Genomic DNA, 15,654 nt, shown 5'->3' on the forward strand with positions numbered 1-15,654 from the left:
TGGTATACAAATATGCTAAATAAAATAAATAAATAAACAAACATGCAATAAACACCAGTTTGCCTTTTCTCATACACAGCTCAGAGAGGTTTTCATTTAAAAGGATAATCACTCAATCATGTAATAACAGTAGCAATTACCCTGTTAAAGACAAGTTGTCTGACTCTACTCTTGGGGCTCCCTCATGCATTTACATGTGTGCACAAGTGTCTTCACGTGCATCTTGCCTCCCTTTAATATCAGTGGGAGGGAAGGTTATCAAGGAGGGTCTTCCAAAGAACTTCTTATAGGCAAGACATATACTTGATTGCCCAGGAAGTAAACTCTCTATCTTGTAAAAGGTATTGTGTACCTGTGGGGTTTTTAAGATTCAGTACACAACAGCTTCCGCCAGCAAGCTTTATTGCATCAAACAAAAATCATCTCAGTGTTTTGGAAATATTTGTACAATCTGCCAGTCAAGCTACGCAGTAGCAATAATAATATAAAATGCCATTTGAAAGTTAGAACAAACTTGTTCCCCATGTGCTGCGCAGAGCCCTCAAGGTGCCAAGTTGTAGCCTGTAGGTTATTCTTGGAACTCTTGAAAAGCCTAGTTCCTGAGGTTTTTAAAAGTAACTTTCTAACATTATAGTTACAAAGAAAGAAATCAGTACGGTATGTAATCGTAAATGTTCTGGTTTTGTTCTTAGTACTGAACATCTTGCCACTATTGAGTTTCACTATAATGCTCCTCCATTCCCCCACCCCACCAGCCCCAGTAACAGCCTTTAATTTGTGCAGGTTAAAAATGTGTAATCGTTACCAATTTGGTATTTCTTTATTAATCCTCTGAATTAAGTATATTTTCCTGGAAGAGATAATGCTACATGCAGTATTTCTTTCCTGTGATCACTTCTCTTCAAGTTTTGTATATCAAGTAGGGAAATAACATCATAGAAACATAACACTGTTCTAAGAATAGTGTTCTTTAATTCCTAATAAAGGGCACCTTCCAACATAGACATAAGTCTCCTAGCCGATTTTCCACTAATGTCTTGAAGATGCTCCCAGCCTCAAAATGAAGCCTACTGTGCCTGTCAAGGGGGAGGAGGAGAGTCTGGTGGTGTCCTGCCCTTTCAACATCATAACATCAACTTCTGCCCCTCTTCTTTGGAACACTCTTCTCCCACTCCCCCCATTCATTCAGCCCCCTCCCTGGCTGCCTTTAAGACCCACCTGTTTTGCCAGGTGTTTGCCCTTTAATTATTATTATAATTAATTGTCTTTGGTAATTGGTTGTTTTTATTGTCTTGTAAACTGCCCAAGGAACTTGAATTTTGGGTGGGATAAAAATGTGATAGATAGATAGATAGATAGATAGATAGATAGATAGATAGATAGATAGATAGATAAAATGTTGTTGTTGCACACCGCCTAGAGTGTAGAGGCGGTGTAGAGTCCTAGAGGAGGCGGTACACAAGAAATTTTAAATAAATAAATAATCATTGTTGGTGACCTTTAGGCAAGATATGATTGCAGGAGATCCAGAACGTGTTTTCATTTCCTAAGGATAACTAAAAAGAGATTGAATGCCCAGCTTTATTATTAAAAAAAGAAAAAGATTCTCTAAAGTGTTTTAAGTGTGTCTTTTATTTCTTAAACAATATCAATGAAATACCCATCTCCTAGAATATTTAATTTTTTACTTGGGTTTCCTCTGAGTTGGTGCATCTGTTAAAGGGAATAGGTATTAAGACTGCTGTTCCCAACATGTTTCGATTTTAATCTCTGTCAGGGGAATATTGTTAGACATCACCACTATGCAGTTGTATTAAGCTGTTTTATGCAGGAATTGAATATTCCCTGACAAAGAATAAAATCAATGCATTCCAGGAATACCAATCGTGTTATGCATTTGTTGCAAGTTATAGCTGTCCTTAATGGTTGTCTTCATCTGTTGATCAGAACCCAGAATGCTGCTGCTGATGAACTTTATCTAACTTAAGATGACGAAGAGTCCTGTGGTAGTTTCAAGACACAAAATTCTGTGTCTGCTGTTCTGTCTTTGCTGCTGCTTTCCTTACCTAAAAGGATACTCATTTGGAATCTGCATCAGAGATTGGATCTAGATGGCTGCACAATCTTTATGTTGCTGGCATATTTGCATTTTGCCAGCAATGCTGGAGCGCAAAAGGACCACATCCTTTGCGTCATTCCTGTGGCTCCTCTTTACAGTTGTTTCTAGCATTGTGTGGAACCAAGCTAACGAAGCAACAGAACCATTATGTTTAAGTAACGCATGAATCTCTACCACATTCAATTACAAATATACCGTATTTTACGGACTATAAGACGCTACAGACTATAAGACGCACCTTAATTTTAATCCAGTTTTTCAGAGTTTTAACATATTAAACTGTTAAAACATATAAGGCGCTCCTGAATTTTGGCGGATATTTTTCAAGGAAAAAAGTGAGTCTTATAGTCCATAAAATACGGTAGGTGGAATCAAAAAGTTGATGTATTTCAGCTTCTGCACTGCCATTCTAACATCCTAGTAGAAAACTGTGCAGGAGAGATATGCCAAGACATACAACCGGCACATCTCTCCCAACCAAGTAACAGTAGCACTAAATGTTGCAATCATTTATATCCCACCTTTCTTCCAGAAAGACAGAGTTTATAGAGTTCCCAGGTGGTCTCCCATCCAGCCACCATCCAAACTCAAACCTGCCTTGCTCCAGCAAAGTTGATGCATCATTGCTTGCTTCCCCCTTTCTTTTAAGTTCTAGCTATTGTGAATTAAGATGTTTGTTCCTAGAACAATGTTCCCATCATGTTGTGCTGCACCAACTTAGTGAAATCCAAATTTTCTTTTATCACACTGATACATCCTACAACAACCCGCTAGAAAATAAATACTAGTACAGAAGGCTTTACAGACAGGGCTGTTACCTCGAATCTCCTTCGGAAGAAAGTGTTTGAGTTCACACACCAGCCAAACTTACCCCGAAGTCCCTTTGAGATCCTTGGACCCACTCCACACATCTCAGTGCATTTCCAGGTTTTTAAAATGCTGGTTTTAAGCTACTTTTTCTGACTATGCCAGAGCAAATAGGGAGAGGCACTGATATAGAATCATTAGCATGATAAGAGGGATACTCTCTTTAGAAATGCAGATATAGCTCTTTAGAAATCCGCCCCCCACAGGTTGGAATGCAAACACGGAGGCATGCCATGTGAATTTGCATCAAAACAAAACCCAAGAGCAGAGGGGAGGGGCTGCTTCCCTTAATGCCACGAGTGCGATTTCAAGTGGCTTCGCTCAACATTTACCCCGCCACATGAAGCCATGTGCAAATAACTCCCAGGAGAATCTTATTAATCATGGACTCACCACCCACAGTTTCAAGTATTCACAGTTGGGTAATGGACACCTGACCTAGGTATACATGGCGGGGGGGGAGATGGGGGAAAGGGTTAAACTCATATGCATGCGTCGGGGGCGGGGCTGGAAATGACCTCGGAGGTCACTCTATTTTCAGCGAGTGTTTTTACATCCTTGGACTCCTGAAGGGTAGTAGAGCATGGTATGACGCTTTATTTGGCCCATTTTGTCATGGGGGGGGAATTTGGGGCAGTGCTGGAACCTAACCCCTCCAATCTACAATTTTTAATGCCCTGTTATTTGTGGATTTGCTATCCGCCCTCCTGCCCACAGAATGGGACCCCTACAAATAACAGAGTTCTCCTGTACATAAATCTTAATTGACACTGTTCCATGAAAGGTAAGATCATACATATAAAGTATCTTTGCAGTGTAGAATCTTACTAATGCACTGACACTGAATCACCATTCTTGACCACAGTAAGTTCCATTCACAAATGCACTGAATCTTAAATGGTAACTTCTCCTTAAAGATACTTGATGCTGTCAACATTTATTAAATAATTATGATATGTTCAAATGTAATGCTTTCAGTGCTATGCTCATGTTCACACAGTGCATTTTTAATACAATGTATTCCATTATAAATGTCTACAGATGGCTAACTTTCAAATATAGTTTACTGGATTTTAAACAGAAGAAAAGGCTATCAACACTTCAAACTGTGTCTTGAGCATATGTATTCAGAAGAAAGCCCCACTGTGTTTATTGGGGTTAATGCTTAGTAAGTCTGTTTCAGATTACTACAGTTACTACTGACATGACTAAATACTGTCTTCATTTAAAAAAAGAGCGAGAGAGACGCCTATTGCATCTCATTTAAGTCAACAGGTTTTTATTTATTTAAAGAATGTATAAATCACATTTCTTTGGATAGTTTACATCAAAACGTAATTTTAAAATTTTTAGACATTTCAGACTAGTGTTGCGCTAGCACGACAAGAGAAGTTGTACTCAAGAAGTTTGTGGAGCTGCACAAAGTTGGCTCCATGATGTTGTGCATCCACTAGCAGAAGATCTTGTCCGAAATGCAAACAAGATTGCACAACATCTGCTAGCACAAGAACCAGTCTGGAAATTCGTTTCTTTGCACAATGTCCTTGCACCAGTGCGCCACTTGTCTGGACGTAGGCCAGGAATTTTTGCTTAGCGTAAATTCTTGCTCTTCATCAAAGACAGATGGGCAGACACTCAAATACCCTTCAGGATATCCTCTCCCATAACACCAACAGACAGGGCCATGTAGAATTTACTGTTCTTGAGATGCATGCCCTCTAATTCCTCAGACTGGTCTAGAAAAAAGGCATTACCTCAATAACAACACACAAAGAGGAAAATGTGCCAATGTGGCAAACACAAACAAGGATGAGCTGACCCAGAATATAATAGGTGGAATCACACCTTCCTGCTTTCATGGATAGTAGGAAGTTATAATTAAGTAAAATGTTCCAGTTTCTTCACAGTGGGAAGAAGCGTACATTGGGAACAAAAGGGTGAGGCCAAAGACAGACCACAAGTCTCTACTGTGGGAGAACTTGCTGTAGGAACCTTCCACAGCAAGCTCAATGTCTATGATAAGCAGAAACCCAAGCTCCTGTTGGACAAATTTTAACTAGAGAAAAACAGGAATGCGCCATGATATCACAAGGAGGTCCCTTGTTCAGGATCCTATATAGCCTCCCTAGGCCATCTTGAAAGCATGTTGGTGCACACTTCTTTTACTGAAAGATCAAACTAGAAAGAAAATTTAAAAGGCATCATACGTCCTAGTACCTACAATTTTGGTGCAGTATACTGAGATCTCTCTGCACATTCAAGATTTGAAGAATGAGAAAACATTTCCTTGGATCTATGAAAAACAGAGTTAAACTTAGGCCAAGGAAGGAAGGCAGGTTGGCCAGCCAGCCAACCTGGCTGCGGTATCACCCCGATGGCATTAAAACATTGAGGGAGAGAGCAGAATAGGGGCCCCAGCTCTGAAATCCTCTTAGTCGATATGATGGCTACCAGAAAATTTGTCTTGAGGATGAACAGAATTCTTGACTTCTTTTGTCACTATGGATTTGATCCATATGAATAGGTACAGCTTGGCTTTGCCTGTCCTAATATCTGGGATAGGTGAAAAATACCCCTTAAAGGAGCCCTCTTTATCTCCTGTCTGTTTTCTAGGTACTCACTGTTGGAATCCACATCACCACAAGCAAAAATGTCCCATCTGTGCCATTTCTGCCCCTGCAAAGCATGAGCATCTTTCCTGCCGTTAGGCATCTACTGTCAAGGATCTTTATCCATGCACTGAGTCATGAAAACTGAACAGGAAAGTAAGGCCCTGCTGTTCTAACCACTCTTCTACTCATCCTCCTCCTGTGCCTCCTGGCCCAAGAAAAGGTCCTGGCCCATGAGAAGGGAGGGAGCAGTGGTCTTATTAATTTTAGCCTATCTACTATTTTCCCTGTGCGCACCTAACCCAGCTGGGCAAAGAAACGTCCAGGGAAGAGACACTGGAAAAGACTTTGTTGTCTTCTCCCCATCCCCACACCAGATGATAAGAAGGTCACATCCACCAGATATTGGAACAGTACTCCTGTTTGGCTTTTGCCTCTTTCACTACCCGTCCCCAACATGATCAGCATAGGCAAGGGGATACAGGAGAGAGGAGACTGAAGGTTGCTTTGAGTACAGCTACAATAGTACTCTTCTCTTGCTTGGCACAGGGAAGGAAAAAGGCCAGGGAGACAGAGGAAGACAATGCCTCCCCTTTCCACACAAATTCCATGGGTATTAGGGTCCACTATGCAATCTCTGTCCTTTGAGAAGTCCCATCCCTGTATAGGATATCAGGAGAAAAGAGGAGTTAAAGAGAATAAAAGAAGTATATTATACCCTAAACATCCGCAGGCTCTTAGAGAGTTATATCAATGCTAGAAATTGATGCTATAGAAAACTGGGGGAGAGTCCCTCTCAAGGAGGAGTCAGTCTCCCTGGTCAACGGTCTACAAAGCTTACACCTTTTGATGAGCTACAACAGATACATGCTGCAGCCTTCACAATCCAAGCACTTTGTAAGTAACTTCAAGAGATATAGAACTGAACCAATCCAAGCAACTACAGAAAGCTGCTGCTTCTGACAACTCTGACATAGATATTGTATTGTCCCAAGACTGGGGTGTGTCACTATGGTTTTGCCTTCAGGCAATGCTTGATCAGAATCTAGGAGGTGACAAAAGAACATCAATGTTTTTAAACGGGAAATTAAAAGCAGATAAACTGGTATTTTCTGGACAGACAAGCCATCTGACCTTGTAAGGTAGCATTTAGGGGTGTGTGTGTAAAACAGAGACAAATCTTGAGCTGATTGATGAATGAAGGCACCTTTGGAGTCTTTTGACCTATAACACCCTAAACAGCTTGGTCCTGAGATATCTGAAGGTCTACTTGCTCCCAGCAGACTCTACCACATGAAACCAGCTTGAGGGGCCCTGCTCCTAGTGCCGAAACGAGCTTGAGGGGCCCCGCTCCACGTGTCAACACCATGTGAAGCCTATTAAATAAATAAATAAATAAATAAATAAATAAATAAATAAATAAATTTATCATGCATACAGGACAGGGCCTTCTCGGTAACTTCCCCCAGGCTCTTTCCTAGAGGTGTTTGTATCCTCCCAACTATTTCAGTTTTCCACTACTGCTTTGCTTTTTTTCCAGGTGTCTCACATTTAAATAGAATTAATGCTTCAGATCTTTCAAATTGGTTTGTCTTTGTGTTTTGAAATTAATTGCTGCTTTTATTTGTGCTACTGCTTTACTGTTTATTGTGGATTTTATATTTTGGTTGTATTGTTACTTTTATTTGTGTATCACCTTGAGATATCTGGAGATCTAAAAAGGCAGCAACCTTGCTGCCTTGCAGGATGGCATGCTGGTTTGCCTCCACCCTATGATGTAAATAAACAACGTATTACAAAGGCCTCCAGTGATCTCTCCTCCAAAAGCAGCCAAAACCCACATAACAATATCCTTGAAATGCTTCACCACTCAAAGAAGTACTGGCAGTGTAGCTATGGAGTCCAAGTCAGATTATATTTGAGCATCTGCATCATCAGTATCATTCAAAATTATCACAGCTCTAAATTCTTAAACCACCTTAGGAACTAATACTGCATGTACCATCTGAAAACAGCTCAGGCAACAGTCTCAGACCGCACCAAGGATAGTATAGAAACAGAAGTTATATCTTCATGTGTTAAGGATACAGTGGCTGATATCCAGACCAATAAAGCACATGTGTAAAGACGTTTGGCAGGGCATAGCAGGAGCTGCATGTGCAACTCCCCAGCCTTCCTACATGCATGCTGTTGTGCAAGGAAACAAAGACTTCCAAGTGCTTTTCGCACTTCAGAAACATTGTGTAAGAACAGAAATATGTCGCTAACCCTCCGCCCACCCCAGCAGCATGCTTCCAATTTTACAAAGTGCTTATGACAGGGCTGTCAAAGGCCCGGCCTGTGGGCTCACTCTGGCCCATGAGGCTGTACTCTCCAGTCAGCAAGCGCTGGGCCATTTCTGCTGCCACAGTACACAGAGAAGCTTCAGGGGATAGCAGCAGGCCAGCAAGAGCAGCAAGAAGCTGCTGCGGCCAAGAAATGTACATTTCTGCTGTGGCAGTGTAGAAGCGTCAGGGACTGGTGGTGTGCTGGCAAGAGCAGCAAGAAGCCAGCTGAGCTGCTGCAGCTGAGAAGTGGCTGCACTTCTCCCCGTCACTACAGCACTCCTTACACCCACACACGTCTTCTGGCACTTATTTGCCTCCTGCCCCGCCATGCTTCTCTTACTCTCCACAGTGCTCCTTATCCCTGCCCCACACTTCTTCCTGTTGCGGCATTTCTTCACCTCTGCGCCCTCCGCACTCTATAGTTGCAGCAGTCCGAGGCCTCCTGAGGCCTTGGACACTGCCATTCAAAAGCAGAAGGAGAGGCTTGCTGGTCGAGGCAGGCCCGGACAGTGGGGAAGGATCACTTCTGATTTCTGAGCCCCACCAAGAAAGAAACAGCTGGGGCAAGAAGACTGGAGAGGAGGGTGAGGAGGAAGAGCAGTTGTTGTTTTTTCTTTTTTTAAAAAAAGAACCTTCTTTTGAGCATATTCTGGTGTAAAAAGCAGTGCATTTGAAGGAAGGGGAAGAGGAATAATACAAAAGATGCAAGGTGGGTGTGAGAAGGTGGCGTGAGGCGGATGCAGCCCCCTGGAGATGCATTGGAAGCAAATCTGGCCCATCACAAGATTTGAGTTGGACACCCCTAGCTTATGGAATGTGAAGCATGCTCAGAAGTCTTAGCCCTATTGCCCAACAGCAACAGCAAAAATATATTTATTTATTCTCACAGTTGAGTTGTGGAACATTGCAACAGATGTTGCAGTTGCTAAGAGTGAAACAGATGTATTTCAAAAAGGACATATACATCATACACATCTAGAATCTCTCTGAGCATCCCTATAGTTGTTCACTATTAGCCATTCCTAATTCAGCTCACAAACTCACAAAAATACCTTCTAGCTCCAATCAAAATATATACCAGACTGCTACTCTTCGTTAGTATACAAAGGTAAAGCAGATAAATCTCCTTGTATCCTACCAACTTGTATAACAACTTAATTTCTGTCTTGCTCGCTTTTCTTTACAAAGATCAAAAGTAACTGTTTTAAGGTACTGTGCTGCACGTTAGCATTAAAATATTCCTTAAAGGAATAGTGCAACTGTAAAATAATCCTTACCAAGTATAAGAGAGCCACATCTGTTTAAAATAAATTTCTTTAAACAGTTTATATCAAGTATCCATATCAAGCTGAAAACATTAATGCAAATAATGTGCATTTATTTGGGTTGCTTCTATATTTTCTGCAGACGGCATTACAGTAGGAATGAAAAATTAACCAAAAACAGATTTTCATTTACCAGGGAATCATTATATGGTTTAATGTATATCCAAGTGTATTTGGCCATTTAAATGAACTTAAAGCATAGATCTCAATATTAAAATGCTACCGTAAAGTAGAAGCAGGCCACTGTACCTTACAGATAAATTTACCTAACAACTTTTACATTTATTTATCCTGATGAACACCATATGGGCATAATTAGTTAAAATAAACTTTGTTTTCAGTGATATATTTCTGAAATATATCACTGATGATATATTAATGATTAATATGATTAATGATTAGTTAATGATTAGTGCAAAAATTGTGTTAAGAAACAAAACTGGCAGTGGAGGTTGGTATGTTTTCTGAAGGGAAGTGCCTCCTGCAGGCATGCTCTTTCTGCTGCTGTATTGCTTAGTAAAGGCTTGCCTGTCCATTTCCCTTTTGAAAAGATTCAAACGGAAAATGGACAGTCAGAACGTCCTCATGCAGTCAAAAACAACGTAATGCAACATACTTTCTTACAACAAATGGAAATTGTTCTCACGACTGGGTGGGCGGGGGGAAGGCTTCCCAAACTTTGCCTTCCCCCCAGATGATCCTTACAAGCCTGGTGGGAGTGGGCTTCATGCTCCCACAGGATTAGCCTGGTTCCATTTTCCAGCCTCCAAGAAACCCACAATGGGCGTCCTCCTGACAGTGTTGCAGCACTGGCTGAAAGCAGCCAACACTGACCGACTGTTGGTGAAACATGGTTAAGGGAATGCTCACTCCCTTAACCTCATTTAAGAGGCGGGCTTCTTTGGCAGGTTAGCTACTGAGGTGCTGCCAGGAGCTGGTCGGCTCTCGCAGGGTCCCACAGGTAGCCAACTCTGGGCTTAGTTGCCCTAGTCCGGTCTTGACTGCTTTTGCAAAAAGCTTCACAGTCCATTTGTTAATATTTCAGAAAAGTTTTTCTACTCCATTCTACACAACAGATTAATAAAGTTGTTTTTTAGTGTAAAGGCAAAAAACTTTCATTTTTGCTGCCTCACATTTAGCTTTTACACTTTTGGAAGCAATTCAACTGAAGTTCTTCAGAAGAAGCCACAACGAAGTTAAATTGGGTTCATTTGAGACCACAATAAGGATCTTGCATAAATTTCTTACCAGTTACCCCCGGGGCTGGTTTCCGATAGATTACCACTTTCATGAAATATAATTGCAATAATGTTTTTAGATTTTGGACAAGCGGCACTTACTATGAGTTCTGAATCGCGTCCCATTGATATGACTGTTCTGTTTACCGTCCTCAGTAGTTTTTCCATAATAATCTGAACATGTCGCTGTGTTGGCCCCTGAAGGCAAAACATAAAACAAAAACAACAACAAAATTTACCAAACGTTACAGACAACTCAAGTAGTAAGCTTGTTACTAAACTAGCATCCTTACAGCAATCAGTTTTGAATAACTTATTCTTGATTTAGTATGCTGATATATTAGAATGACTAATCTGAATTGCTGAAGCAATGCTTAGTATGGAAGTTCACTAAAAGAAGCAGCCAGCAAGGTATTTGCCACCACTACCTCCTCCTGCTGCTTCTCCAGCTGGGGCTTGACTCCTCTTCCCCTCACAGAGGCCAACAGAAGCACAGACTACAATATGAAGAGGGGGGGGGGCACAGTGAAGCAAAGTGTCACCATTGTCATCTCCACTGGCTACTGCTGGGACTGGGTCTCTCCTCCCCTTCCAAAGGTCAGGAGAACCACCATCTGTCTTGTGGACAGGAGGAGAAGAAGCAGGAGCATCAAGGTAAGGAAAAAACCTCATGTCATTGTTTTAATGGTTTACTTTTTAAATCTACTTTATGTAAGCCATTCTGGGAGCCTTGGGGCTAAAGAATGGGTTAAACTGCTTTAAACAAACAGAACCTTCTATTACAATGGGGAAAAGACAGACTGATGTAGACTGCGAACAATACAATGGCAATGAAGAAAAAAAAATAAGTATACAGACCAGGGAAAGCATACATGCCATTGGTTCCATAGTACCATGATGTGCACACCTCAATTTCATTTCCTTTAATGAATATCTGAAATTTCTAACATGTCTGGACAATTAGTTCTAAAAAGACATCAGCTTTTGACACCACTTTCTGGTATCCAATATATTTCAATGAAAAGGCCGTGCATTCACAGTGACTCCATATACCGCTGATAATTGATTCTTTCTTGCCCACATGTACAGCATCTAACCCATCTTTATTTTATGCTGAGACAAGTCACCTAAGGGCCTGGATGCCTTACATGTGAGTTCACACAGTTCCTTTAGATATTTTTTTTCAACCTGGAAAGATTCTTGCCAGATTGAGCATATCCATGAAAATGATTGTGAGAACTTTAGCCATATCACATGTCAAAAGAGCTGTCTGCATGCCAAACTAGAAAAAAAATCAGCAGAGTTCATTTTTTGGCATACCATTTTGCTTGTTGCAAATGGGTCAGAATAGACCAACATAATCTGCCCCCTTTTCAGACACTTTTCAATTGACAGACTTTCTGTCTTTCGACTGATGGCCATTGATGGCTGTGTGAACTGAACCTGAAATTCCTCTATTCCAGTTCAAACCTTCAAGAAATATTTTGCCCTATACATGTACTCCATATAGACAGACACATTGTCTCGTCTCGTACATCCACATGTAACTTCTCTTGCTGCACCACATGTTTTACTAGCATGCTAGGAAATAATAATTAATTTCAAGCAGAGGCAATAAGACAGGTCACTGCTTTGCATGTTCTCTTCCCCCTACTTAACGAGAGTCAAATTGGTGTCTTTGGTTTTAATCACAGCTACATTTTTGCTGTTTCCTTTCTTCTGTTCATAATTAAAATAATAACAAAAAAAAATTCCTTTCAGTTCCCAATGATTCGTTGGGAAGTGGGCTTCTGTCAATATTCAGAACGAGAGCTTTCAATTCAGCTAGCTCATCTCTTACTTGCTTTCCTCAGCAGGTCTCCTGCCACCTTGCTAAGCAGAAGCACCTCAACTTTGCTCATCTCAGCAGGTAAAAGGATTGCAAGATAATTGCTAGTGCCCCAAGGTGCACCTCAACCAACTCTCCTTTTCTGAAAATATTAAATCGTGCTGGTAGACAGTACTAACCAAGACCACATTTATCTAAGAATCGTAGAACATGATCAGGTTAAACAGTACCACTGGCAACTCATCAATCTTGACTGTAAGAAGGGAAATTTAAGACAACACTTTCCTAGCTTAACACTCCTTAAGAGGTGGTGAGCCATCTGGGTGCATACAAAACCTCAAGTCAAATGAGTACAAGAGCCTTACCATGCTGATAAATTTGCATATTCCAAATATAGAGAGAATGGAAAACGCAATTAGAAAATCAGTTACCAACAGCCACACACGGAACTGTGTGAAAAACATGAAAAACATCTCCGTAAATTATTAATTAGGTATTTTAAATTGTAAATCATTTCCTATTGTCATGACGATGAAACCTCCATGCCTAATTCAGAGGGCAAACATCCTCTCCATGCCTAATTCAGAGGTCCTCAGGTTAGAGTAATAATTGTAGATAAATACTGCTGTTTTTATTGGCTGGCATTCTGACTCAATTACTTGATTGAAGTTGTCCTGAACTGGTGGGCCACTGTGTGAAACCACATGCTGGACTAGATAGGCCTAGGGCCTGATCCAGCAGGGCTGTTCTTAAGTAGTTCTTTAGAGTAACTCTTGAGTACTTACTGAGTAGTTTGGATGTCAGCAACTACTTGGAAGGTTGAGTCCACACTACACAGATTTCTTTAAACATAGAACATGAGGTTTTGCTGTGTATTTTAACCTTCTGATAAGTAAGCCAACCATCAATCTAGCATTCTGGATTTAACCATATATAATATAAAGCCTTGGGGTTAAGAAGTTTTGATTTTTTTTTTTAATTGCAGCAATTATCAATACAAAATCAAAGCATGGAAAGATGTCCTATAGAGAAACTTTAAAAAAACAAACCTGAACAGTTCAACTAAACCTTTTTGCTCATAAACTGTAATTACAATCAACATTAAAGTAATGCATACATAAATGACTAAAGACCTTACTTGCAGAGCAGCAAGAGTATAATGCAACAACTCATAAGTCCATATTGCAAAGTTGCTCATTTCCTATTCTCACAATAACTGGGAATGTTAGCAAGACAGCAAGCTCAACTCCTGGGTGTAGTTGTGTTAGATGAATGTCTCACTGTGTTTGGTTGACCTTGGTTTCAATTACTCCTAGAAGTATAGATGTATCAGAGCTGGCTGTCTAGAGATAAGCAAGTACTGATCCATATCTTGAGTTGGGAAACAAGTAGGCTGTTACACTAGAGGCAGAGCCCATAACTGGGCGGCTGTGTTCCTGGAAAACGAGCCACCATTCTCCTGGAGCCACCCGCTCTCCAAGAGAAGGTGCCCAGTTACAGGCACCCCCGTGGGGTCACGAGTGCCTGGGTAACAAAAGGAAGTGACTCTCAGCAGCCGCAGACAGACTGAAGAGGACCCTGGAAATGGGGCCATCAACTAGCTGCTGGCACTCACAAGCTTGCCACCAAAGAGCTGATTGTCGGGGCAAATGCACAGTGGCAGCGGCAGCCTCCATTTCTGAACAGCCCATTCAGCTGCTCAGTGGGCCCCTTAGAAGCAGAGAGCCAGCAGGGATGATGGATAGAATTTGGGGGAGTTTCCTGACTCCCATAGTCTGACCTGCCAAAGTGAATGAGCAGGCAGGCAGTGAGGGAGGTAGGGTGAGGGACAGTCAAGCTGGTAGGGCTGAAACTTGAAGGAGACGGAAGAAGCAGTGGTGGTATCAACAAGTGCAAGGCAAGCAGCAGCAGCAGCTGCTGCTGCAGAGCTGTAGCCAAAGCTAGTGAGTTCTGGCTAAAAACAGCAGCAAACTCTACAGGAGCTTTCTTCCCCTCTGCCCCAGCCATCCTCTGCTGAACTCTGGCAATAGACACTGGCAAGAGCACAGGGCAGCAAAGAAGGACTTGGCCGGAGCTTTCTTCCCCCAAATTGTTTAGCCTCCCCCCACCGGGTGAGCTCTGCTAAGCTAGCTGCCTGGCACTAAAGGAGCAAAGGGCAGCCAATTCTGCAGGTCAGAGCTTTCTCCCCCCACCCTCTCCTCCACATAGCCCCAGCCTCCCTGCACTGAGCTCTGCTCTGCTGTACTGAGCTCTGCTGCCAAACCTGTTATCAAGTTTGATTATTTGTAGGGTAGTTATATAACACATTTCAACAAAAGTTTCCAAAGCAGTTTATATAGAAAATAATAATAAAGGTGGTTCTTTGTCCCAAAAAGAGCTCACAAAAAGGAACATAAGGTTGACGGCAGCGCTGACCACTGGAATGATGCTATGCTGGGGTTGGAGGGGTATTTTGTTTTTAAAAATGTGATGGCAGTGCAATCACAGGCATTTTTACTCAGAAGTAAGTCTCACTGAGCCATGGGCAGGATGAATAATACAACCAAATTTGTCCCTTCTGCATCCGACCAACAGAGAGAGGCACTGAAAAATGGAACTTTGTGTTTTTCTTAGAAAACCCACATTCCCTGTAGCAGCTTCTTCAAAGTTTGTTTTGTTTTTTCCCTTAATCAGCATTGGGTCAATGAGAAAATTAGATGAGGTTGTTGTTCCGGCTTTACTGCTCTTACAGTTCTTCCCATTCTTTTCCAGCAAAAACACACAGGAGCCTCCCAAGACTAATGAACTCAGCATCTGTCAGTTCTGCCTGTTGCCTCTATAGCAGAAGGGGGTTAGAGGGAAAAGTTTTTTTTTTAAAAAGGGGGGGGGCAGTGCCTTTAGTGCCGCAAAAGGGTGTATGTATACATCTTCATTTCTTGAACATGGGCCCCTTCAGAGCTTGCTATGCCTGTGTGTTTATATAGTCAGGCCTTTCAGCAGAGCAGTGGGTACCAACAGTCAAAGCTCAGTCTATACCTTAGAGATGATGACTTGCTCGAAATGAGAAGCAAGGCCAAAGTTAGCAGCTTTATATGACTAGATGATATGGGCACCTTGTGTCACCTGACTCTTGGTAGCTATAAGACTGCCCATTGACTGTCTCCAGTAATAACACTGAAGTTTGACAGAAAGAAAGCTTCCCACTCTGGTAAGATACCAGAGTGACATGAAGAAATGAACTGCTGTTGTTCCCTGGATCGAATTCCAGTTCCAAACTCCTTAGCAGCTGACAAACTACAGGATGGATAAAATAAAACTATATTCCCCACAAAAAGCATGCCCCCACAAAAACCAGAGTTCAT

The 15,654-nt window shown here is 41.6% G+C and overlaps 1 protein-coding gene across 6 annotated transcripts in view; it reads right to left on the bottom strand.

The window, feature by feature from the left end:
* The window catches only part of DOCK1 (dedicator of cytokinesis 1), a 645,511-nt gene that overhangs the window by 439,059 nt on the left and 190,798 nt on the right, over positions 1-15,654 (bottom strand). For all 6 annotated transcript variants that reach the window (XM_053305327.1, XM_053305329.1, XM_053305326.1 and 3 more), the window contains exon 27: positions 10,588-10,683. In XM_053305327.1, the coding sequence (XP_053161302.1) occupies positions 10,588-10,683 (96 nt within the window). The remainder of the gene's footprint in view (positions 1-10,587; positions 10,684-15,654) is intronic.

The sequence above is a fragment of the Hemicordylus capensis genome, chromosome 3 (genome assembly GCF_027244095.1).
Source record: "Hemicordylus capensis ecotype Gifberg chromosome 3, rHemCap1.1.pri, whole genome shotgun sequence".
Classification (NCBI taxonomy): Eukaryota; Metazoa; Chordata; class Lepidosauria; order Squamata; family Cordylidae; genus Hemicordylus; species Hemicordylus capensis.